Source organism: Megalopta genalis, chromosome 5 (assembly GCF_051020955.1).
Source record: "Megalopta genalis isolate 19385.01 chromosome 5, iyMegGena1_principal, whole genome shotgun sequence".
Taxonomy (NCBI): Eukaryota; Metazoa; Arthropoda; class Insecta; order Hymenoptera; family Halictidae; genus Megalopta; species Megalopta genalis.
This window is the reverse complement of record NC_135017.1, coordinates 13,677,117-13,701,453: the sequence shown is the minus strand read 5'-3', so window position 1 is coordinate 13,701,453 and position 24,337 is coordinate 13,677,117. Positions and strand designations below refer to the sequence as shown.

Genomic DNA, 24,337 nt, shown 5'->3' with positions numbered 1-24,337 from the left:
TGGAGTGGCGCTATTCGGCTGTTTAGGAGCAGCAGAATATTCGTGCCGGATTTTGCACAGCCTCTTATGGGACCAGCGGCACGAATCATTCGCTCCGAAATTCGATGTTGGAACACAAAATTGAAAATCGTTTATAACTAATTAATTGCAAGTCGAGTATGGAAAAATGATCGCTGGGACGTTGCCGGGGACTTTTTCTGGGGTATCCAAGCGTTGGAGCGAAAGGAAATTCGTAATCGTGCCGGAAAATCGTGGAAGAGTGACTCGATCTCAAGCTTGCAGGTGAGAAACACTCGTATCGAGGAATGGGAAAAATGAAGCAATAAGAATTGCAGAGACGCGAGAAAGATGATGAGGAATAAATTAAACGATAAAGAACCCGTTATCCCGTAATACACTGTAATGTGTGGGAGTCTGCGATATTGTAATAAATGAAGAAATATATATTATAAATATATTATAAATAATATAACATATTATATAATATATATAATAATATTATTAATTAATAATAATATTAAATTAATAATATTATTATTATATAATATATTATAAATAATATATTATAAATATTACTTCTCTACTGGCCGAATACTTTACGCACACAGCACGAACCACAAGAGTTATGGAGAACTACAATTGAGATAATTACACAATTTTTCGATACGTTTTAGAAGATCAGGTAATTAACACGTAATTTCGAAAGGATTCCAGGGAGTATACTTTCTACTGTATAAACACGTTATGTAACATTAAATGATAATTAATTTATGACATTGCTGGCGTTAATAGCGTTTAAAAAAAATGCATTACAAGCATTTATACCTGTGGGATTTTTTTTATTGCCACGTTCCATGGGTTTCGCACACGTCCATGGGGCAACGTGTGTATAAAAGGTTTCTGTAATCAGGTGAACAGTCTACGTCGAGAGGCTCATCCCTGTTTCAAGGTGGGGGCAAAGTGAGAGTCGGTATAAAAGGTGAATTCTTTACTTTCGTGAAGTCACAAACGTGTCTGGACCCATTCGGCATCTTCTTTCCCTGCGACTGCAACATTTTTTCACGACATGAAGAGCATCGTAAGTGATCGATTTATTTATTAACATTTCCGTCTTTCTACTTTTTCTTATCCCCGTACGTTTCTAAAAATAGTTTCATCGAGGACAGCATCTTCTTCTCGATGCTGCTTCGTTTCCTTTTCAAATGTTGCAGCAATAAGTTCGCTATTACGGTTGCTAGTATAAAGTATATCGTCTGATAACATTGAATATAAATAAATAAATAAAGTAAATAATAATATAATAAATAGTAAATAAAAATAAATAAATAAATAAATATATAACATTTGCAACTGTGCGTAAGTTTGTTAACACAACACGGCAATTTCTAACAATATATATATATATATATTTATTTATATATATATATATAATAATATATTATTTATATTATTAGTAGTGTCGCAAATAAATTTCGAAATACGTTGAAAAATTTCCATTGCAAATGTTTCGACAAATATATATATAGAAAAATAGAAAAATAGAAAAATATATAAATAGAAAAATATCGGCGCTATTATTGTCGCATCGAACAAGTAAACAATTGCAAACTAGAGGACGATGCTTTTCCATCGACGCGTTTCGAGATTGTTAGTTCACGGAAGAATAAGTTAACTAGCCGAGATGTGTGCGCCGATCGAATTGTCAATGGATCGGGTTAATTAATTGATCAATCGATCGGAAATGTGAAACAAAGTGGAATCGCGTTAACGAGATCGGGAACTCTTCACAGGTCAGGAGTAAATGACCTCTGTTGGCATTTGCTTCTCACTTTCACTCATCTCGCTGCCTCTCCGCGGATGCTACAATGGGAATACCGTTGTTCGATCCTCTGCCCTACTGAAATTCCGTTTCATCTCCATGTAGGGTCGGCGCGACGTGACATTAACGGCGGTACACACGTAACCGTGTAAAAAAAACCGGTCGCTGTTATTTTCGTTTCCTCTCTTACGTAATTGATACGGAAAAACACGGTCGAATATTTTCAGCAAAATATTTAATTTATTACGCGTCGATCTCCGCGCGTTTCTCCATAAAAATGAGGCCACGAAATGACGGAATAAGAGAGCAACGCGCTGCGGGGGGAACGTGTGTACGTGTATGGTCGCATTTTACTGTCGCAGGTTTTGGCTATGGTTTTGGGCCTGGCAGTGGCTCAGGACTCGAACTATCACGGCCGTCAGAATTACCACGACAACGACAGGCAACAGGGTCCTCCGGCCGAAGAGAGAAAACCCCATAGCACCACCCCCGTTCCCATACTGCACTGGAACAAACAGCAGGAGCACGACGGGACCTACAAAACGAGGTATACATTATTTATTCGTCGTCGACGGAGCAATATTAAAATAGTAGACAATATTAAAAAGAGTCACGAATTTTTAAAAATTACAAATTTTTAAATTTCTGCAAATCTAATTTCGCGAACCCAATTTCGTACATTCACACAATTGCGTTAGACAATAATGTCTGCGGTTTCCGAGGTATTCGTTCCTCAAATTATTATTCTTATTAATTTTAATTATTAATTCTCCACAATTAAAGAAAATGGCGAAGAAAAGTTACCAAAAATTAATAAAAAAACATTCAGCAACGCGCGTGTCTCTCGACGGAAATCTCGACGCGATGATCGTCGAGAATTCGTCAAATCGCGACGACGTAATCGGGGAAATTACGCGGCGAGCAATTGTGTATGCGCGCGCGCGCGCGCGTCAGATTCGAGCCGGAAAGTTTTATCGCCGCGAGAAAAATCCGCGGCGTTTCCGGTGCCGGCCGATAATCGCCGGCCGCGCATAATCGCGAGCCACGAAATGTCAACGGCGAGTAGGAAACGGTGTTTCTTAATCGTCGGTTTAATGGTGATTATGCGTGCATTGTGCCAGCACTGCCGGGGTGTCTGGTTTCCCACAAATCTGAGACGGCGTGAAAAATGTATTCGCAGTTATGAAACGGGAAACAGCATCATCGCGGAGGAGAGCGGTTACATCAAGAAGGTGGGCGAGGGCGAGGAACAAGGAGAGGCTTTGGTCCAAGAAGGAAGCTACTCGTACACGAGTCCCGAGGGGAAGCTGATCACTATACACTACACAGCTGACGAGACTGGCTTTCACGCGACCGGCGATCATATTCCCACGCCGCCGCCAGTCAGCGAGGAGATTCAGAAAGGCCTCGACCTCATCTTTGCAGGCATTCGTCAGCAAGAGGTACGGCCTACGGGCTCCTCTCTTCCTCCGGCTACCCACCTTACTTTCTCTCCATTCAGTACGCTCCGATGGCGTCCAGGTAGCTCGACTTCTCTCGCTCGTCTCACCTTTGACTCCCCGGATTTTGCCGCCAGATTGCGCAACTGGCTACCCGATCGAAATTTTGGTGACCGATCGTCGGTGCTAATTTTAGGAGAGGAGACTTATGACGGTCGAGACGCGTCGGTCTCGATTTCTCCTAGCTTCCCCATACCGGGAACTCTCTGTTCCCATCGTTGCTATTTTTCTTTTTTTTTCAAGAACATCGTTGCACTAAGAATAAATAGAGGTTAGGGTTTGCTAAGTCTCGAAGCGAGGACCCTCGACGGCTGCAACGATGTCAATTAGGCAGCTGTTTTGTCGAAACAAAGTACCCATTGTTGCGCCGGAGGATCGGCTATCGCGGAAATCTGCGCGGAAAATATGTGAAATGAAATTGGCATTGTCAAATAGCTTGCGAATCGTTTTGCAGGAGCAGGACGCGCGGGAAGCGGCGCAAAAGTTGCAACAGCCTCTGAACCAGCAGGTGGAGCGACGGGACAATTACGACCGGAAGTTCCGAAAATGAGGGGGCACCGAAGAACCGAAGTTCCGCTGATTGTGCGCTCGACATGCGGCGGTGGTCGAGAAATTTTTTATTGTCTTCTTTTTTCGTTCTTCTTTATCGAGCACAGTAGAATGTTTCTACGTGGGCACAGTATTTATTCGTAAATTTGCTCGATTATTTATTGCGCGAACATTCAAAAGTTCCGAACGGTAAACGAGCTTCCTCATTTGTATTCATTAACGCCGCGGTAACCGTCTGTGTTTTTTTTTCTCTACACGATCATTCATATTAGATAGAGATATTGTATATACCTTTTTTTTTTACTCCTTGTTTTTTCTGTTTTTCTTTACTGTTATTGCTCTCATTGTTCAGCTTACGAATAATCTGCCGCCTCGTTGCCGCCCTACCGACGACCACCCCTGCACGTCGCTACTAGGAGAACCAATAATTAATTTCTTAAATTAAGGGCAACATAACTCTCGATGAATTTACGCGTGTGTATCGTTTTCACGAGAGAGATAGACACACATACACACACATACACACGATTAACAATGCGATTGGTTCGTTCTCTTCCTCTGTGTTCTGTAAACGAGAATATCGATCGCGACATGGAAACTTGCAATAAACGATACCACGTGGTTTACGTAACAAACACGACCGTCGTTGCGTGAACATCGTTATATATATCCTTCTACCGTCTTTTCTGTTATTTAATCTTAATTTCCGGTCCTCCGAGATCGACATCTCGGTTTCGCAACACTCCAAAACCCGATTCATTGTTCGAAAACCGAAAGAACGGGAATTATCGAGGATATAATCTACGGGAGGGCTGAAGGGTATCCCCGGCCGCTTCCACGGTGGGCGATGAGTCATCGAATTCCTGCTTCACCGACCGTCGCGCGCCGTAGATTCCGACATCACCGACCGAGCATCAACCGACCGAGGTTCAAGAAATAAATCCAGCCACCTGTATTACAGCTCTTTTTAATTCGTTCGCGTGTCGTCGAGCGTCTAGAAGTACAAAAAAAAAAGAAATAAACAAACGACCCAGATCTTCTTCACGTCGGGTCACCGTGGTTCTGTTAGACAACTACATATCGCCTAAATTACGAGTTAAAATCATTTTGATATCAAGTGCCTGCTTGCATCTCGCGGTCGCCTTAATGCTAACGGAACGATATTATTATAAATAGTAAAGTTGTTCGATATGGCACCCAGTGTTATATTAACAACAACCCGAGGAAACGTTCGACGATATTTCCACCCTCGACCTTCGCCGAGATTTATTTACTGTTGCCGTCTGTATCTCTCGCTGCCTCTCCTGGGTCGTGGCGGCGACGGATCGTACGGCGTCCCGGAAAGTCCCACGAACTTGTTGTTCTTCTGGTGAACGAATCCGCCGCCGGCGCGCGGGTCCGTTTTGTAGTAAATCACCCGCCTGATGCCGAACGGATCGACGTAACCGAACGAGCCGACGTTGCCGCCGGTCGGCTCCTGTTCCTCCTCGTGGTACTGCCGTTTCAGGTAGTACTGGAACCCGTTCGCGGTGCTGTGCGTCCCGTCGTACGCCGGGTACCCGGCAACAGCGCCGCGGGACACTGGCGCAGGCACCTGGTAGTCGTTCTTCAGGCTGTCGTAGCGAGCGTTGTCGCCACCGTCGGACCGTTGCAGCAGGTTGTAATGGCTGCCGGGATGTTGCGCGAAACCCGCTCGATTCGTATCGTAGTAGGCTCGCGGTCTGGCGGTGGTGCTCTCGTAGTAGCCGGAGCTTATGTCGTTGCCCACTAACGGGGCGGCGCTGGTCGGCTTCCAGTGCCTGGAACGAACATTGTTGATTTTGCAGGTCTCGCGGACTTTTTAATTTGGTTCGTTGGTAGACAATATTCGACAGGGAACTATGTACCTGTAAGGGTTAGGTGGTCGGGCCGGGTCCACGAGAATTCCCGTCTGAGGGGGCGCCCTTTTCGTCTCCGCCACTGCGTCGTAAATTGGCCGGTCTTTGCCCACGTACACCATCTTCGACCTAATTATATTAATCTATATTAATATTAATATTACAAGTTAATATTATAAATAATTTTGAGCGATAGATTGCTTCGGGATCAGGTTTCTTTTGGACAAAGGCGATGAACCCTTATATGAACTTATATCAATAAGGGTCGTAAGGACCCTATTGCAAGGGTTGTAAGGGTTGTAAGGACTGTAATTTGAATTAGCGAGTGATTCAAGTTCTACCTGAGGATGCGGAATCCATTGCTATCGGCGACGTAATCTTTGAGACGCAGGTACCCCAGAGGGTCCAACCAGCCCTCTGTACCGATTACAGTGCCATCTACCAGCCTCTTCTCCTTTCTGTACTGTCCGTTCAACGTTTGGTAACGAAAGTGCCTTTCCGGACCCTCGTCCGTCTGAATATGGTACTGAGTGTTTGGGACGAAGCTCCAGCCGCTATTGTTATCTGCGCTTCCAGTGTTCAAACATAATACTGTTACCTGCGGTAATACAGAATGCGAACGAATTAATTCCGGATTGATAACAACGACTGGAAGCGATTAAATATAGTTGAACAAAATTGTAAATACAATCGATTGTTTATCTTAATGTTGTTACACGGTAATAACAGCGATGAAATGTAATTATGAATAATTATTTGTAAGTATAATGGAAATGTGGCATGATTATAAATATGAAATATAATAGATGTAATAAATATAATAAATATAATCAATATGATAAGTATAATATAAATATAATCAATATGATAAGCATAATATAAATATAATTAATATGATAAGTATAATATAAATATAATTAATATGATAAGTATAATATAAATATAATCAATATAATAAGTATAATATAAATGTAATCAATATAGTAAATATAATCAACATAATCTGTATATAATAAATATAATCAACGCAATAAGAAGAAATATAATAAATATACTAAACGAAATAATTTGAAGAAATTGTGAAAGCAATTTATGGCGACCAGCTGTTCGAGGTGCGTGAAAAATTCACATCTAATCGACGCCGAGGGTCGTCGAGTGGGTAGGGCCGGTACGTCTAACGAGATTTGTAGTTCATGGATGCGATCATTATAAATAATATCACGGACTCACGGTAATTATGGAATGAATCAGCGTCACTATAAATAAGTGTCTCATCAAATGGGCGACACAGTAATAATGTCAGGCCTAGGTGCGCTTAACATTCATTGCCAATGTTCAGTTCCTACTTGAGAGAGCGGCCTTCGGTGTTAATATGCATGCGTAGCACGCCGCGTTAATGATTCGTATGCCTCGATTAGCAAACTTTATTAAACCGCTCGGATCGCGAACGAACGTTTCGAACGCCCGGGCATTCGCATCTTTATTCTTGATTGACTTTCCCTGGAATATTTTCCTTGCGTAATCAACAATGGCTTGATTTATTCATAAAATACGATCTTCTTCGAGACGAGTCGTCGTTTCGACGGCCGACAACGAAGGACGAGAAGTCGGTTTAGTTCAGTAGCGTGGTGTTTTAAGTATTATTCGTCGCATGAATGGGACACGCAGATGCGCGATATAGGACACGCTACACATCAGGAACGACATTACGCAATACGGACGCGGCGATCAATGGAACCGGGTGTCTTTGTTTTCTTTCGTTTTTATAACGAGCCCGACGGGTTGCATTAGACTCGACGGCCGCAGGCGAGATGCGTAACCTTCTGCGCATTCGATGCAGAGAGGATGCAACAATTGAAGGCCACGAAATTGCAATAATTCGTTGTCGTTTCGATCTTTCGTAACGTTCGATTTTCCATCGCGGAAGTATCCTCTTTGCGCGGAGGAAATTATCGTCGTTGGTAGAGGAGGATTCACGCTTTATAACGAACCCACGAAGATCATCGTTCGATTTTTATTCGCGAAGTTGCAACGCGACGAACATTACGAAACTCTGACCAAAGATTTAGCGATACTTCTATTTTAGTCGTTCACACTATTGAATTTTCGAGAGCGGAAGAATTTTTTCTGAGGAAAATAAATTACCAGCGTTGAAAGTAGAGACTTCAAGCTTCAAAATGAGCCTACGTAGATCGTCGTTCGATTTTTATTCACGAAGTTGCAATACGTCAAACATTAAGAACTTTTACCAAAGATTTGCCGATTCTCCTATTTCAATCGCTCACACTATTAAATTTTTGGGAACGGAAGAATTTTTTTTGAGAAAAATAAATTACCAGTGTTGAAAGTAGAGACTTCAAGCTTTAAAATGAGTCTACGGAGATTGACGTTCGATTTTTCTTCACAAAGTTGCAACACGTCAAACATTAAGAACTTTTACCAAAGATTTGCCGATTCTCCTATTTCAATCGCTCACACTATTAAATTTTTGGGAACGGAAGAATTTTTTTTGAGAAAAATAAATTACCAGTGTTGAAAGTAGAGACTTCAAGCTTTAAAATGAGTCTACGGAGATTGACGTTCGATTTTTCTTCACAAAGTTGCAACAAGTCAAACATTAAGAACTTTTACCAAAGATTTGCCGATTCTCCTATTTCAATCGCTCACACTATTAAATTTTCGAGAGCGAAAAAATTTTTTCTGAGGAAAATAAATTACCAGCGTTGAAAGTAGAAACTTCAAGCTTTCAAATGAGCCTACGGAGATCGTCGTTCGATTTTTATTCACGAAGTTGCAACACGTCAAACATTAAGAACTTTTACCAAAGATTTGCCGATTCTCCTATTTCAATCGCTCACACTATTAAATTTTCGAGAGCGAAAGAATTTTTTCCGAGGAAAATAAATTACCAGCGTTGAAAGTAGAGACTTCAAGCTTTCAAATGAGCCTACGGAGATCGTCGTTCGATTTTTTTGTACGGAGTTACAACACCCTAAATACGAACAAGTTTTCCTCCAGGATTCGATGTTGCTTCAATTTGAACGTTTTAATTGTATCACTATACCTGTCGCACGATGATTCTCCGGGACCCTGACGAGTATTTATAAGTACAGAGTCACACCTTACGTTTCAAGCACAATGGAATGGAACAGCTACAGATCACGCATAGCGATCCTGATCTAACTGATCGCATGAAGAGCGCATGACACGGCAGAATCGCATAACGTATAAGAACGACGGACAGGCATCTCGCTAAACCGCACGCGTTGCCGCAACATTCCCCGTATGATTTACCGCAAATCACTTCAGGTGTTCATCTTTCTCGCGATTAGAATGGAAAACGAATATAAGATAGTTGATTACCCATTAGCGTAACGCGGTAGCTCTCGCGCCGTTTTTATTCGTATCTTTGGGGCATTACACACCTTCCCTTACGTTCACCTAATCGCTGCACTTGCTATTAACCCGCGGAACTGTTACTATGCATAACAGAAACCGACAGACAGTCCTTTCTACAAGGAACTTCGTTTTTATAAGATTTCCATTGAATTTTTCAACAAATCGTTTGGAACACAAAAATCAATCGAGTAGTTTGTTTATTTATCACTATTTAATCATGAAGAAGGCGTGTGATAATGTATTTTGTTCTTTTTTCGAATCGTTAGTATGTTAACGCAGACTTCTCATAAAGAGAGAACATATTTTATGCTATTCTTAATTAATTAAACGTTCTAATTGGAAGTTCAAATGGTGAAAAGTATCAAAGTTATTCGTATAAATAAATATAATTAAATATAAGTTCTCTTTATTTGCCACGAGAAATGATTTTCAATTGTATAATTATAGCAATGCGAAAATATAGGTGAAAGACACTATGGTCGGAACCTACCGTGAGAAAATTCAGGCCACTTAGTATCCAGAGAAACATAATCGTTGGAGTATCGAATCGGACTTGTTACAATTCTATCACCATCCTTCTCTCTCCCTATAATATATAGTCTTCCTCAGAACTGTCTATAAATCGACAGCGCCATCTGCCGTCGTTTTACAATGCAACGATTAAATTTACAATCGTAATACTTCACGTTATTAAATTCTCGTTGACAAAATTAATCTCCTCGTTCCTCACCGCCGAGGATGCTCACAACTGCCTAGAAAAAGATAATCGCACTACAATTACAACTTTTATTGTCGATTGCAACCGATGCTTTATTTTTGTATTTCTTCATTTTTCAAGCGATATAATATCCCAAGAATCGATTAAACATTTACTGCAACGTGGAAAAGAAACTGGAGCAACGAAGAAATCGATTTCTCTGTGCAACAATGTCAGCGAATCCGAAACGATCTACATATGTATTTATAATCTGAGAAATTCCTTCGATCTACCACTGTTTAAATTACTACACCCACTAATTTTTTCCGAATAAAATGCGTGAAATCTGCGATTTAAATTGCAAGTCGTCGGCGCGTCTCGGTTCTTTTACGGTGGCGATTTAAATCGGCAATTTCTCTACGGGTTACCATACCATGGGACGAACTTCCCAACGGATTGAATTGTGCAGAAAAATAGCTATCGATATATATATATATATATATATATATATATATCGATAGCTATTTTTATATATATATATTTATATATATATCGATAGCTATTTATATATATATATATATATATATATATATATATATATATATATATATGTGTATGTATAAGGTGAGAAATAAGAGAGAAGGAGGTACTAGCACCGTGTGGATGAAAGCAGCTCGAGTGCCGGCGAGGCGAACACAAACAGTGCGGCGCGGGAACTGAGTTCTCGAATGGGCGCTTTGTGTTTTCAGAGTATCGTCAACCATTCTATGGATCTCGGATCTTTCCTCGGGGGCTTATCCCTACCTCTTCAAGGTGCCAGCGACGTTTTTCCCGTCCGGTAGAACCACACCTATCCACACCGTCGCGCGTTCGATCACTCTACTTACATTTAAAAGCCGCCGCGCCGCCGCGAAGAGGCTCATTGTTCGTTTATGACGTTGTAACTTCGCCGGGGAAAAAAATCGCGGGACAATGTGACTGGGCTGGTTTTAAAGGGGGTACCTTCTTCTCTCGACCACGCGCAAGCCGTTTCTCACTTGGGACATTTTTTCGCGGCGGATTACATTTCGTATTGGCGACGATCGAAATCGGCGGATCATCTGTCGACGATGCTCGATGTTCGAGGTGTTGTCACTTTGCGGGAAAAAATCGCAGGACGATGCGCGATAGCTCGTTTTAACGTGCAGAGTTTCTACTTTGGACAAGCATAAGCTGTTTTGTCTTGAAAAAATTGTTGGGATTAGAAAATTTAATAATAGCGACCATTGATATTTGACGATCAGCAAATCATCGGTTGACGATGCTCGATGTTCGAGGTGTTGTTACTTTGTGGGAAAAAATCGCAGGATAATGCACTATAGCTTATTTTGAAGAGCAAAGACTCTACTTTCGATCAGTATAAGCTGTTTTCTCTTAAAAAAATTTTTGGGATTAGAATATTTAATAATAACAACGATTGTAATTTGATCGTCCGTTGACGATGCTCAACGTTCGAAGTGTTACCACCTTGCGGAAAAAAATCGCAGGACGATGCACGATAGCTCGTTTTAACGTGCAAAGACTCTACTTCAGACGAACATAAGCTGTTCTGTCTTAAAAAAATTGTTGAAGCTAGAAAATTTAATATTAGTGACGACTGAAATCAGAAGGTTAGCAAATCTTCGCACGGCGATAGTCGATATTCAGACCGTTGCAACTTTGCGAGAAAAAAACGTAGAACGATCTACCCGAGCTGATTTTATAGGTCGGAATCTCTACTTTCGACGCTGCTAATTCATTAATTTTTCTCGCCAATAGTTTCGCGTAGGTAAATCGAGATACCGACGATTCAAATTCGAGCATCGACGAATCGCGGTCAAGAGCGGGTTTGATCAAAGCGATCGTTCGGAAGTGGTTTTAGAAACCGGTCGCGGCTGTTGGCACACGCAAATTATGTCAACAGAGTCGGCGGGCACTTTTTAATTTCTCCGCGCGATCGGCGAATCAATTCCGGTGAGAAAGACCGTTCGGATCGCCACGGTATCGGCAGCGTTGACGCTACGACGAAGGTATTTCCAGCTGGTTTCGGCCGGGGAACGTCGAAACGATGAAAGTTGACAAGTATTATCAGAATCACATATAAGAAAGCCCAATTTATCCTCCGGCAGCGATCTGTCGGTCGAGTTTCACGATCATATTTTCTCCTTGGCTTGCATCGCTTTCACTTTTACGAGCCGAGAATACCGTACACACTGAATGAACGTGCACGTGTGTGTGCGCGCGCGCGCCACACACACATACAGGTGTACCGGGAGCGAGCAACGCACACAACCACGAAACCATGACAATCGCGCCATTAAACTGTCTTTCGTTGAACTAATTGCCGAGAGCGCGACATTGTTTCAACAAATGCTTCGACAGAAAACGGGACAGCCGTTGAACTCTCGAGACGAATGAATTTAATTGTCTCGTCTCGAGAGGCGACGGAAAATTTTGAGAAAAATACACGATGTAGAGCAAAGTCGCGGCTAATTTTTGCACTTGGTCCGGTTCGATTATCTTCTATAGCGATCGAGAGAAACGATTACGAAGTTCGGGTAAGCGTCGCTCGTTTCTAAAATCGACCCTCGAAGAACGATCTTTTTTCTCTTCGCGTAAAAGGGCCCAGAAAATTTTGAGAAAAATCTATAATTTCGGCGAGAGATGCGGTGAATTTTTGCATTTCGGTCCATTCGGGTATCTCGTACAGTGATCGAGAGAAGTGCTCGCGAAGACGACGATAAATCCGGCTCCGGGGGAAAATGAAAATGTGAAAGACTTGGGTCGCTCGAATTGTTGCTATTAATTTGTGAAAAATCCGGGCGAGTCGAGGTGGCCGCGGCATTTTTCAAAATGGCTCCGCCACGGAGCCTCTCACTGACATTCCCCGGGCTGCCTTCACGGTAGTTATCTCTTCGCGGTCGAAGACTCGGCGAATAATGGCACACGGCTGCAGTGTCTTCCTGTCTAATAATCGAGAAATCCTGGATTCCGAAGTGCGAAAAAAAAAACAGAGAGAAAAAGAACGGCGCTGCCATTTAATATTCACAGTCGCCTCGCGCCTTCTCGTTCGCCGGCTGTATCTATGTATTTACAAAACGAACAATGGAGAGGCGTTGAGAAAAATTCTCATGGTTTATTGGCAACGAACAACTGCCAGGAAACAGATACAATCAAAATATTGTAATCTCTGTCAACGTACTTCCATGTCGCACGTTGTTGCAGTCATCGCGCACAGAACTTATCGTAATAATTAACGGTTCCCTTATTCTAGTCGCTGAAGAACATTAATTGCTGCGTTGCCGGCTAAATGTCAATGTTAAGACGTTGCCGTCGGTTAATATTTTTAAAGTCGATTTTTCAACGATCGGTGATCTCGCGAACGATTTTTCCTTATTTCTTTTCTGTTTTTTCTTTTTTAATGCTATAATGCTGTATATTAATTGTATAATAATAGTGATATATTAGTCGTATAATAATAAAAAAATATATAATAACACATAATACGGTAATTCTATGTTATTACTAATATTCGTTTATTATCTTTCATTTCACTATACGCGTTTCAATTCACGGTCTTCTTATTCGTCCGATCGCGGTGGAAAGAAGCGTATAATTACACAGGAAACAATCGTACGCGTATGCGAAAGAAGGGAATTAATTGATGTACGGTAAACTAGTGTTGCCAGTCCATCATTAGTCCATCGACTTTCTTTTTTGCATTGATAATTAGCGACACGTGCACACAGACCAACCGTGCAACATCGTGTACGGATAAACAACCACCGATCGAAAGTTACTGAAACTTGTCCAATTTTCGAAAAAGTTGCTGCGGATCGAATTACAACTGAATGCAAAAGTTCGGAAAGACTGTCGCTTTCGCGAAAGTGCTTGAAACATTTTTAGAGAAAAATGTCGATGGAAACGTCGAAACGAGACGCAATTTTGCTGCGATTAAAATGACAATCGAACGGAGAAGAGTTAGGAAGTACCGATAAACAAATGAAATCGTCACGATTTAAATGAGATTATGTTACGATAAATCGTGAATATAACGAACAAAAATATTTCTGATATTACCGGTGGAAACGATTAGAAAAGAAATATCGAATACATATATTATTATCATTATTATATATATATATTATTATTACTATTTATATATTTATTATTATTATTATATTATATTATTATATTATTATTATTATATTATATATATATTGTGCCATTATTATATATGTATATTATATTATATAAATGGCACAATATACATAAATATAATATAATAATTATGATATAATAGTAATATAAAATAGTAGTATAAAAAAGAATATAGTAGAATAAAAATAGTAATATATAAATAGTAATATAATAATAATAATGATATAATAATTATATATATGGCACAATATAATATATAATAATGGCACAATATACATAAATATAATATAATAATATAATATAATAATAATGATATAATAATAATAATAATATAATATGCGAATGCAATAAGACGACAGCAAGAATGGTGCAACAATAGCGTCTCGATAAACCTGTCAATATTTTATCGAAGCTTGCCGAGGCGTCCGGTGGCTCGCGATTTTTAGCATTTGACAGCGAGCATCCGATTAGCGTTGATGATAACTCACCGCGAAAGACAATGCCAGTGGTCCCGGCCGCATTTTCGCGGTCGCAAATTCGTTCGATGATATATAACAGAAAATTTCGTTCTCGTTTTTCGCCGGGATCCAGAGAGGAATCCTTTCGCGCCTAATAACACCCGATGACTGATCCAGCCTCTGCGAGCCCGCATTCGAATCCATGCTCAAAGGCCTACGTGAACAAGCCTGGCAGTCCGTACTTGGCGGAGTAGGCCGGACCTACGCCTTCGCAATTTTCCTTTACGGATTATGATATGGTTGGCTATTTAAGGTATGCCAGATCTGGACATAAATCGTTTCGGGACACGGAACAGAACGGTACACCTTGACATCTTTGCTACGTCCAAGTTTTCGTCGTTCTGGGAACGTAATGTTACATGTATATCTTGTGTTACGGCATTTCGCGAGACATACGTTTTGCTATTTCCACTATTATTATCGATGACAGCGTTTCGTGTTACCGTTATCGTTCTATCGGTAACATTTTTATAATATTTATTTTGTTTAATGTCGTCTATGAAATAGTGTTTCATATATTATATATTTTTCTTATATAGATTATTTATGTTATAGATTATATTATATAGATTATACAGATTATATTATATATTATATAGATTATATTATATATATTATAGATTTATATTATATATATAGATATAGATTATATTATTATATAGATTTTTAATATATCATACGTTTTTGTAATAATATTTATTGTTTTAACGTCTTCGATAATAATATGTTATATCGTTTAATATATATTGCGTCATTTTAATCGGTGACATTTTTATAATATTTATTTGTTTAACGTCGTCGATAATAGTATTTTTTATAGTGATTTTTAATATATTATACGCATATTTTAAAATGATATTTATTGTTTTGATGCCTTCGGTAATAATATATCATACTGTTTAATATATTATGTCATTTTATCGGTAATATTTATTATAGTATCTTGAGTTTTAATGTTTTACGTATGAAATAATAATAACTGTCGATGATTTGGCGAAGATTTGTTGCATCTATTTGGCACAAAAGTTTCAAAAATCGAAAGGAGGGTGAGATTTTATTGATTGATACTCTCTGCATTACCAACACAGGGTACACTGGGATCGGTTGCAATTGTTTAAAAATCTCCACATTGCACTTCTATTAATTATAATTACGTTGATCGGAAATAATATCCCTTTGTAACACGTTTCGCCTGGAGAATCGGGTAATAAACATTCGTTTCATGAACAGACATTTATTTCGCAATACAATGATTCGTAGCAAGATTAAAAAGTAGTGTTTGCTTAAAATATTCAAGCTGCCGACGCGGCTGACGTTAACACGACGAATAAAAAAATATTAGAAAATAAATATTTTCCGCTTATTAAAATGTGTCGTAGAACCAGCAGTAAAAAATATATAAAAATCATTTATAATAAAATTCAAACTAACTCTACTGTATTTTCAAAAATGGAATGTAACATTTCTATCTGTTCTCACGACCATCGGAAATCATCGTACCGATTTTTACAGATCTGTTTCGCTTTCTTTTTTTCTCTTGGCCAGCTATAATTTTGCAACGTCGCACTAATTTAATTTAAACATTCTTTGGTTCAATTTTTCAGAGATTCCCCAATGCTCAACGACAATTTCCAATACTCGACCTTGACCCTTGTGTGCCTGCGGCCTCTTTGCAACGGCTGGGCTATCGTGAACAGTAACAATTGAGTATTAATCCGGATATAGAGACAGATAGCGAGCAAGAGAGAGAGCCTAATTTTGGGATCCTAATTCAGCATCGCGATCAGAAGTCTTTTCCACTCGGCTGTGCAATCGTTCTGGAAAAAAGAGAAGACACAGGTGTTCTCGATGCACGTCACACTGATTAACTGATAGTAAATGAATAGCTCTCCGTTGACCAACGTGCAGATTTTTATTAAAAAAAAACAAGTGGTACAGTTACGTGGGATTATTCACGGTATCGAGGTTAGACGAGCTCTTATAGAGAGCAGAGCCCTTCCATGACTTTCGTTAACACAACAGTGCGATCAGAAGCCGCTTAAAATCGTCGCCGCAGTCGTTCTGTAAATGCAAACAGATTGTAGAGAGAATTAAAGCAACGCCAATGCCGAGAACGTTCTAGTATAATTCCCTATTTCATTCTCGGGCAATGTTAGATTTCGTTCTCCGAGCCGATTTTAGTACAGGGTTAATATCGAAAGTCGCGCCATTTTCTGCGGCGTCGCGCGGGAACCGGATTTCGAAAATTCAAATTTTCGAACTCGTCCCGCGCGAGGCTCGTCAGATCGATTAGTCGAATTAGAGGGTTATGTGGTGATGTCAGGAGTACGAATTGTTTAATAACAAATAAGAAAATTATAAACGTGATCTTTTTTTTTTATTTGTCTAGTCTCATGGAGACTGAAAATATGTAATCGTATATCGTTGTAATATTTAATAGGAATATCAGAGAAGGCAACCACGCAACACCATAATCACCGTTAATATCATCGGATTAACATAAGCATTCTAGGAAGCTTCGCGACACCGTTCCAGGGAACAACGAATTTGACACTGTACAGTGTTTAATGTGAAACGAAAGAGAAGCTGTCGAACATGAAATGTTTTCATCCAAGTAGGGTAAGCAAGAGTCTCTTGTAGTCGCCCGAGCAGTCGTCCTGAAATTCATGGAGAGTCATGGACAGCCGGAGTATAATACAGTAAATGGTTAATAATTGTTTCCGGGCATAATTACAACATATATGTGCACGGTTATGCGGGTGAACGAGATCCAACCTCACAGATTCCTTCAGCAAAAAATAGTGTTTTAAATTTGTTTCGAATTTAAAATTTCCGTCTTTTCTCCGTTGATAAAACAGAAGCTCATTGCGGGTAAAATAGTATTCTGCGATTAAACCATTATCCACCGTAAATAAAATAGTATTCTGCAATTACAGCATTATCCTCCGTAGTTAAAATAGTATTCTGCAGTTGACCGATTATTCGCCGTAGTTAAAGTAGTACTTGACTTTATCGGACTCGAGGCGGGAAATATAAATGGTTTAGACGGTGAAAGAACTTTGCTGAATTGGCCCCGAGAGGTTGGACTTCGAAACTACACGTTGCAGTTTCAACTTACGTCGATGTCTTCGGCGAGTGATCGTCCGTAAACTCTTTGGTAGGTGTTCTTAATGTCTCCTAAATCGATCTCTGAGCGAGCAACTATTATCCGGATCAATGTTGTGTCGTCGGTGCCCATTCCTTTCATTGCGTGATTAAGACGCTTCGCGAAGTATCCAGTCTTGTCTCGGGCACATCTCACTGAAACAGAAAGCAATTGATTGACGCGATAATTAAAACGTGCGATCATATTTCTCGGGGGTGGCAGGACTCGTAGTTTACGGTTCTGAAAATCTCTGCTGTTACATCTAACTGTATATAATTAAATATCGCTTCAGAAATGTTGCAAATTAAATAAATCGGCCGTCGAAAAATTGGTTTTTCCGCCTCACCGACTGCAAGGTAGCCGTCTTCGATGGACCCCGAGAATTCATCCTTGATCGTCGTCTCGAGACTGTTCCCAGTGAGACGTTCGTACTCGTCGAAAATTTTTCGCAGCTGAGGATAGCTTTTGGTAATCAGGATAGCGTTGAATGTGCTTTCGTCTGTGCCCCATTGGCCTTCGCCAGCTTCCACCAGCCTCTGAGCATCCTCGGTCGCTGCCTCGACGTCCACGTCAGGATTCTCGTTCCTGCTGGCCTGTCGATAGTATTTTTCATAATTTAATAATTAGCTTCGTTCGACCATGCGACGATGTTCGCATCGATGAATTTCACTTACACACGAGAGCGAAACCAGCAGCCTCTTGAAATATCCGGACGTGTCGCTCTTCAGATCGTCCTCCAACTCGCTCCCGTACACTGCAACCATAATTTTGATTACAACGAAGTTCGAACAATCCTCGGAAATATTTTGATAATATATATTATATTATATTATATTATTATTATATTATTATATTATATTATATTATTATTATATTATTATATTATATTATATTATTATTATATTGTATTATATTATTATTATATTATTATATTATATTATATTATTATATATATATATATATATATATATTGATAATAAACGTTCGCTCACGATCTTTGTAGACAGCGGATATGGTTTTAATCCCATAATTGCTGAGGGATGCCAGGACCTCGATAAGAGCTCCCTCGTCGGTGCCCATCCCAGAAATCGCGTTGTGCAGTTCTTTAGCATAGTACTCCGGCAACGGTGTCATCAGTGCCAGAATAGCGTTCTCGAAATTACCACCGAGCTCGGACTTCAGTTCCTCGATCAGGTCCTTTCCGTACATCGTTTTGAACTTGTCGGCGATCTCGAGACGTTGCACGATACCGCGATGGGCCAGCACGTCGATGATGGTCTGCTCGTCGGTGCCGAAACCCTTCATGGCAGCACGCAGGAGCGATGCGTCCTCTTCGGCGTCGAAGGGGTCCGCGGGGTACACCGTTGGTGTGCACTGAAAAACAGAATGTCAGAAAATTAAATTCCGGTTCCAATGCTATGCTACATCGTTTGATTTAGGTTATGTAAGGTTATGTGCGTAAAATCTGTTGCGACAACTTTTTTTCAAATTACATACCTGCACGTGGTAGTACTGGCTGGCCGACATTGTACAAATGATCTGTAACAAACGAATCGGGAATTATGAATTTCCGTGCGAACAATGTACAGCGTCGAACATTTAAGAAAACGATAATAAATTGATTCGGACTTTGTTATATGCACAGATTAGAAATTCTACGACACTTCTCTAGCAGTTCTGTGTACAAAAAACATCAAATCGCCACGACGGACACAACGTACTCACAATATACCCTAATTCAGTCTCGGTAGAATTCATGACTACAAAACAAAACGAAAAAAATTGTTTAGAAAATACATGCTTCACGAGCTTTTAGAGAATGTACGCATAATACTCGAATATACGTAATTTTATATTATTTTATATATATATATATATATTATATTTATATATTTATATTATATATTATATTTATATATTTATATTTATATTATATATTATATTTATATATTTATATTATATATTATATTATTCGAATATGCGTAAATTTCAATCATGATTTTGCAATTAAAATCGCGAGTGAAATTTATTTTTTGTGCCTGTGCACGATAGTCGTAATCTCCTTCACGCATCGAGCATTCTGTCCGACGAATACATAGAATGACGCGGCGATACAAATTTATGCACGGCTCTCGAGTTTTATGACTTCATAGATAAAAATGATTACGCTGTGAACCATTCGACAGTGCTTGCACGATAAGAACTGTGTATTCTGCATTATTCGGAAGCCATTTGATAAATAAATGCCGCCGGAATAGAAAGTACGTGGCGTGTAAACGAAGGAAGACGTTCGATTGACCTAGAAACGGGGGCCGTCAATCACGACTGGACACCTTAAGTGCCTAGCCAAGAACAAGATTCTAAAATCAATGAAATCGATAAGTTCGACGAGATACTTGATACTAAACCTATACGCCCGCGTGCTTTGTTTTCGAAGAAAGAGTATTTATAATTTCAGCAAATTTCCTAGAAACGATATGAGAAACTTGGAAAATTATTATTCGATTCTAGAACGATCATTGACCCTGGCAACAATTATATTTATTATCAGAAATCTCTTACTAGTTTATAAAAATATAAATAATCATTTTGACCGGTTTCCTTCGACTTGGAAAATTATTATTCGATTCTAGAACGATTATGGGCTCTGGCAACAATTGTATTTATTGTCAGAAATCTCTTACTAGTTTATAAAAATATAAATAATCATTTTGACCGGTTTCCTTTGAATTGGAAAGTTATTATTCGATTTTAGAATGATCATTGACCCTGGCAACAATTATATTTATTATCAGAAATCTCTTACTAGTTTATAAAAATATAAATAATCATTTTGACCGGTTTCCTTTGAATTGGAAAGTTATTATTCGATTTTAGAATGATCATTGACCCTGGCAACAATTATATTTATTATCAGAAATCTCTTACTAGTTTATAAAAATATAAATAATCATTTTGACCGGTTTCCTTCGACTTGGAAAATTATTATTCGATTCTAGAACGATTATGGACTCTGGCAACAATTATATTTATCGCCAGAAATCTCTTATTAGTTTATAAAAATATAAATAATCATTTCAACCAGCATCCATCGACTTGGAAAATTATTATTCAATTCTAGAACGATCATTGACCCTAGCAACAATTATATTTATCGCCAGAAATCTCTTACTCCTCTATAAAAAAATAAATATCTATAAATATCTATAAATATTTATATTGACACCGTTCCAAACGACAATAAGATATAAATCCGACAAATTTGAAATCGGAAAGATCGACAAAATCGGAACAACTCGTTTCGCAGGATTCACGTACGACGATCCCCCACTTTTCGTCGGACAAAGTTCCGGGGTCCCCAACCTTCCCGAACGAAACTGTACCGTTTAATGGACTACTTCTCGGAAGCGTCGTAGGCCCCGCAGCCGTGAAAATAGCGCCCGCGTCATCAGGAACTCGTTAAACGATGAGCTCACAGGTCGCGGAATGTCGAGAGAGAGAGAGAAAAACCCGGCCGGAAAACCGGCCAAGAAACGGACGGTGGCCGAAAGTTGTTATCGATCGGCGAACAATAAGACTGACCAGGGTGTGGCAGAGCTTCTTGCGACGGTGTAACGGGTTAACTGGTTCCCAGTGATGCGCCGGTACCGGTTCCGCACGATCCTCGTAGTCGACTGAACGGCGAACCGGCGCGGCGAGGCCGGCGAGCGGCTGCAGAATCTGCCAGCAGGATGGCGAAAATGTGGTGGGAGATGGTAGGAACGTACACAGAATGGCACGGATGCCCGACAACGCGCCTAATCCCCGTTTCGTTCTAGTACACCGCTTTTTATTCGACGCTCGTGCCGCTATCTCGAAGGAGAGACTGTGCTCGGCAGCGTCGATAGTCAAAATAGATGTCCAGCCCGTTGCCATGCCCCGAATGCCGCATGCGTGGCGCAGGCTGGACAGCTGTTATGACTATCGATGAACTCCGGGTCTCGCGGCGCAGAAAACGCAATGCTCGGTCTAGTACAAAGCCTGCGGCTCTTGGATGGTCGAACTCGGGTCGCTTTAGACCCGACAGAGTTATCTACGTTTCATTTCGATCGCGCGTTCAGCGAAATTTGTCTCGTTCATCGAGAAAGACCACGGAGTCTTAATAGCTGTCCGGTGGATACGTTGCGGACTATAGGAGCTAGAGGACAGCTATTATGACTTCGGCTGGTGTTCTTTGGAGCGCGATCGACGCGAATGAGTCACGTTTCCGATGCAGAAGCGGCATGATCGACGATATTGGAATTATTGTTGGTATTTAGATGTGTTGCGACACGTTCCATCGGCGAGGTCAGTAACGTAATCCGATAGGAATTCGTATCGCGCTCGACAAAGGAGGCTGACATAACAGCGAATCGTGTTGAATTTACGAACGCGATCGAGCACAAATTATTCCTCGTCGAATTAATCGTTTATATTTCGTAATTTCTCGTTAAATAGCTCGAATTCGTCGTCGTCGTCGATCGTCGGGGATACGGGCCCGAAATATTCGAACGACAACGAACATGCGGAACTGTCACTTTACCTCGTCGAACACTGGAGAGGACTCTCGAGAGGCACGCCCGGCAAATATTCTAAGTCGCCGCCACTGGATCGTCAAACGAACTGTCACCAAATTCGTCGCAGTTCAATATTGTTACGTGTATGCGCACAGACTGTGCACCGGAACGTAGCGGCAGTATATAAAGACGAGACGGCGGAATTGGTGGCGTCGGTAGCGCCGGGGGGAGGAGGGGGGCGTCGATGAAGAGACGCCCGACGAGGATGACGACGAATGATCGCGTTGCAGCTACAAATTGACTCTGCGTCACAGATCTCCCGGTTAACGAGTAACACGGTAAATTCTATAAAATTGTCTCCCGGCGAACGAAAATTTCCGATTGTTAACAACGAGCCGCGGAACGGCTCGAACAGTCGCCTCTTCCCTCTTCCCGAATCGGCCACTTTTGTTTAAAAGCCGGGGGACAATTTGCGAGAGAATTTACCGCATCTATTTCCAGCCTCCTGTTCGAATCTAACGACCGCGGCATAAATAATACAAAAATAATAGAGACACCGGTGAATCGAGATCCGCTTTAACCCCTCAACGTGCACGCTCGAGTTAACTCGAGCGCGCTAAACTGGCCAAACTGTGCGCACTCGAGATAATTCGAGCGGCGTTGTACTTTATGTTGCTAGAATTTTTCACGCTCGAATGCAATCGAGAATTGAAAATAACAATGTGAAAGCAAAAAAAAGACAATCGTTTTATTGATGTTTATCGTTTACATGGGATTGTAAGCTATAACACTTACTTATTCAAGTATAAAATATATCCTTTTTCTATACTTATCACTTACGACTTATCTCTTCCTTGTGAGCCGCTTTCCGACAGCGTAATCATATTCAGATTCTGATTCGCTCATTTTTCAATATATGCTTTACTAAAATATAATGTAAAATAAAATATAATAATAATAATAATAATAGTAACAATAATAATAATAATAATAATAACAGTAATAATAACAGTAATAATAATAATAATAGTAATAATAATAATAACATAATGATAGTAATAATAACAGTAATAATAATAATAATAATAGTAAAATCCAAAATTGCAATAAAAATTTGGATTATTTTTGTAATTTTCTTGCCAAGACAACGTTCTAAATTGTGTTTTTTTCTATTAAAAAAAATTGATTTCTTTTGGTTGGCCTTTTTAAAAAAGACCGTGCATTAAGGGGTTAAAAATTATTTGCGCCCGTTTAAATGTTCACACGGTTACAAAATTACGTATCGTCGTGCGCATTACAGTTCGGAGAATTTTTCTGCGCGAAAATCGTTCGTACAACTTGCATGGTCGAGGAGAAATAAATTCCGGAAGACGAAGACGATCTGATTTCTGTTTCTCGAACGCATCGGATTCTGTAGGAATTGTTTGTCGTGTCACGTGTATGACGTAACGTTCCACGCGTATGCACTCGTCATAATTATACATTCATTCGTTCCGGCAGAACGATTGACTCATCAGCATTCGATCGTAATTTGTCATCGGCGCGTTCGACAACACCCAGAAACGTCTAATGACTCAAGAAATCGATATCCGTCGTTCGTAGGATAAAATATATTCGTACGAAGGACAAGAAATATTTCAGTGCTCGCGGTTATAGAAGAGATTTCAACAGATCCTTTTTATCGATTCGTTTTATCTCGACGTTCAAACCGCAGACCGGAAGTGTTCTTGCGAGTAGCGTGTAATTACCGTTCCGGTAGCGCTCTACCGTGAGATAAACCGATATCCGAGTACACACACGTTACGCCTCATTATCGCGGCGAACGAAATATTCGAAACGTCGCATTCTCCGAGAAACCGAGCAATGATTCACTTGACCATCACCTTGTCCTTATTTTCCAAGAATCTTGTTCCCAGTCGCTCGGCAGACTGTAACTAGCTGTCATAAATTAACCGCTGCGAATGATTCGTGCCGCTGCACACGTGAGAAACAACGGAAATTCCGGCGCGAATTTATTGCTCCGCGAATGTTCGAAGTAGCGCCACGCAGCGGAGAAACGCTCAAACTATACGACGATTCAATTTCAGTTTACAATGCTGGATGGTAAGTGAAAGTTTTAG

General features: G+C 40.2%; 3 protein-coding genes and 1 long non-coding RNA gene across 14 annotated transcripts; 2 read left to right on the top strand and 2 right to left on the bottom strand.

Moving 5' to 3' along the window:
* Window positions 1-920: 920 nt before the first annotated feature.
* Cpr49Ah (cuticular protein 49Ah) lies at window positions 921-4,502 on the top strand. The gene is made up of 4 exons (XM_033482135.2): window positions 921-1,078; window positions 2,182-2,366; window positions 3,000-3,261; window positions 3,773-4,502. The coding sequence occupies exons 1-4, from the start codon at window positions 1,067-1,069 to the stop codon at window positions 3,866-3,868; spliced, it is 555 nt and encodes a 184-aa protein (XP_033338026.1). The 5' UTR covers window positions 921-1,066; the 3' UTR covers window positions 3,869-4,502.
* A 316-nt stretch (window positions 4,503-4,818) lies between these two features.
* Window positions 4,819-14,653, bottom strand: LOC117227125 (uncharacterized). Of its 7 annotated transcripts, none has more exons than XM_033482132.2 (6): window positions 10,497-10,598; window positions 9,830-9,895; window positions 9,634-9,729; window positions 6,086-6,342; window positions 5,754-5,873; window positions 4,819-5,666 (listed from the first exon to the last, which is right to left on the bottom strand). In XM_033482132.2, the coding sequence occupies exons 3-6, from the start codon at window positions 9,670-9,672 to the stop codon at window positions 5,138-5,140; spliced, it is 945 nt and encodes a 314-aa protein (XP_033338023.1). In that variant the 5' UTR covers window positions 9,673-9,729; window positions 9,830-9,895; window positions 10,497-10,598; the 3' UTR covers window positions 4,819-5,137. The 7 variants fall into 7 exon arrangements, with proteins under 7 accessions (XP_033338023.1, XP_076377501.1, XP_033338019.1 ...); XM_076521386.1 differs by having other exon boundaries at window positions 9,830-9,891; window positions 10,491-10,550; XM_033482128.2 differs by having other exon boundaries at window positions 9,634-9,895.
* A 1,102-nt stretch (window positions 14,654-15,755) lies between these two features.
* On the bottom strand, window positions 15,756-22,402 carry LOC117227124 (annexin B9). Of its 5 annotated transcripts, none has more exons than XR_013033565.1 (8): window positions 22,244-22,402; window positions 19,180-19,221; window positions 18,675-19,056; window positions 18,357-18,436; window positions 18,029-18,275; window positions 17,656-17,837; window positions 16,480-16,598; window positions 15,756-16,354 (listed from the first exon to the last, which is right to left on the bottom strand). XR_013033565.1 is itself a non-coding variant. In XM_033482126.2 (8 exons), exons 3-8 carry the CDS (start codon window positions 19,207-19,209, stop codon window positions 17,144-17,146), a joined length of 972 nt encoding a protein of 323 aa, XP_033338017.1. In that variant the 5' UTR covers window positions 19,210-19,221; window positions 21,265-21,402; window positions 22,244-22,397; the 3' UTR covers window positions 16,893-17,143. The 5 variants fall into 5 exon arrangements, 4 of the variants coding, with proteins under 4 accessions (XP_076378576.1, XP_033338016.1, XP_033338017.1 ...); XM_033482126.2 differs by lacking the exons at window positions 15,756-16,354; window positions 16,480-16,598 and adding exons at window positions 16,893-17,194; window positions 21,265-21,402 and having other exon boundaries at window positions 22,244-22,397; XM_076522461.1 differs by lacking the exon at window positions 16,480-16,598.
* LOC143259559 (uncharacterized) lies at window positions 21,457-23,052 on the top strand. The gene is made up of 2 exons (XR_013033566.1): window positions 21,457-22,008; window positions 22,159-23,052. It is a non-coding gene; the product is annotated as an uncharacterized LOC143259559 (long non-coding RNA).
* Window positions 23,053-24,337: the final 1,285 nt, after the last annotated feature.

What these genes read in the sequence shown, in the direction of transcription:
- Cpr49Ah (XM_033482135.2), top strand. An exon ending in GACGGGACCTACAAAACGAG is followed by an intron (nt 2,367 to 2,999) that starts GTATACATTATT and finishes ATGTATTCGCAG; the next exon opens with TTATGAAACGGGAAACAGCA. An exon ending in CAGGCATTCGTCAGCAAGAG is followed by an intron (nt 3,262 to 3,772) that starts GTACGGCCTACG and finishes ATCGTTTTGCAG; the next exon opens with GAGCAGGACGCGCGGGAAGC.
- LOC117227125 (XM_033482128.2), bottom strand. Translation starts at nt 9,672, where the DNA reads ATGTTTCTCTGGATACTAAGTGGCCTGAATTTTCTCACG. An exon ending in GTGGCCTGAATTTTCTCACG is followed by an intron (nt 6,343 to 9,633) that starts GTAGGTTCCGAC and finishes GTATTACCGCAG; the next exon opens with GTAACAGTATTATGTTTGAA. An exon ending in AATGGATTCCGCATCCTCAG is followed by an intron (nt 5,874 to 6,085) that starts GTAGAACTTGAA and finishes TAATATAATTAG; the next exon opens with GTCGAAGATGGTGTACGTGG.
- LOC117227124 (XM_076522461.1), bottom strand. Translation starts at nt 19,209, where the DNA reads ATGTCGGCCAGCCAGTACTACCACGTGCAG. An exon ending in TGCTGGTTTCGCTCTCGTGT is followed by an intron (nt 18,276 to 18,356) that starts GTAAGTGAAATT and finishes TACTATCGACAG; the next exon opens with GCCAGCAGGAACGAGAATCC. An exon ending in CACTCGCCGAAGACATCGAC is followed by an intron (nt 16,355 to 17,655) that starts GTAAGTTGAAAC and finishes TCTTTTTTCCAG; the next exon opens with AACGATTGCACAGCCGAGTG.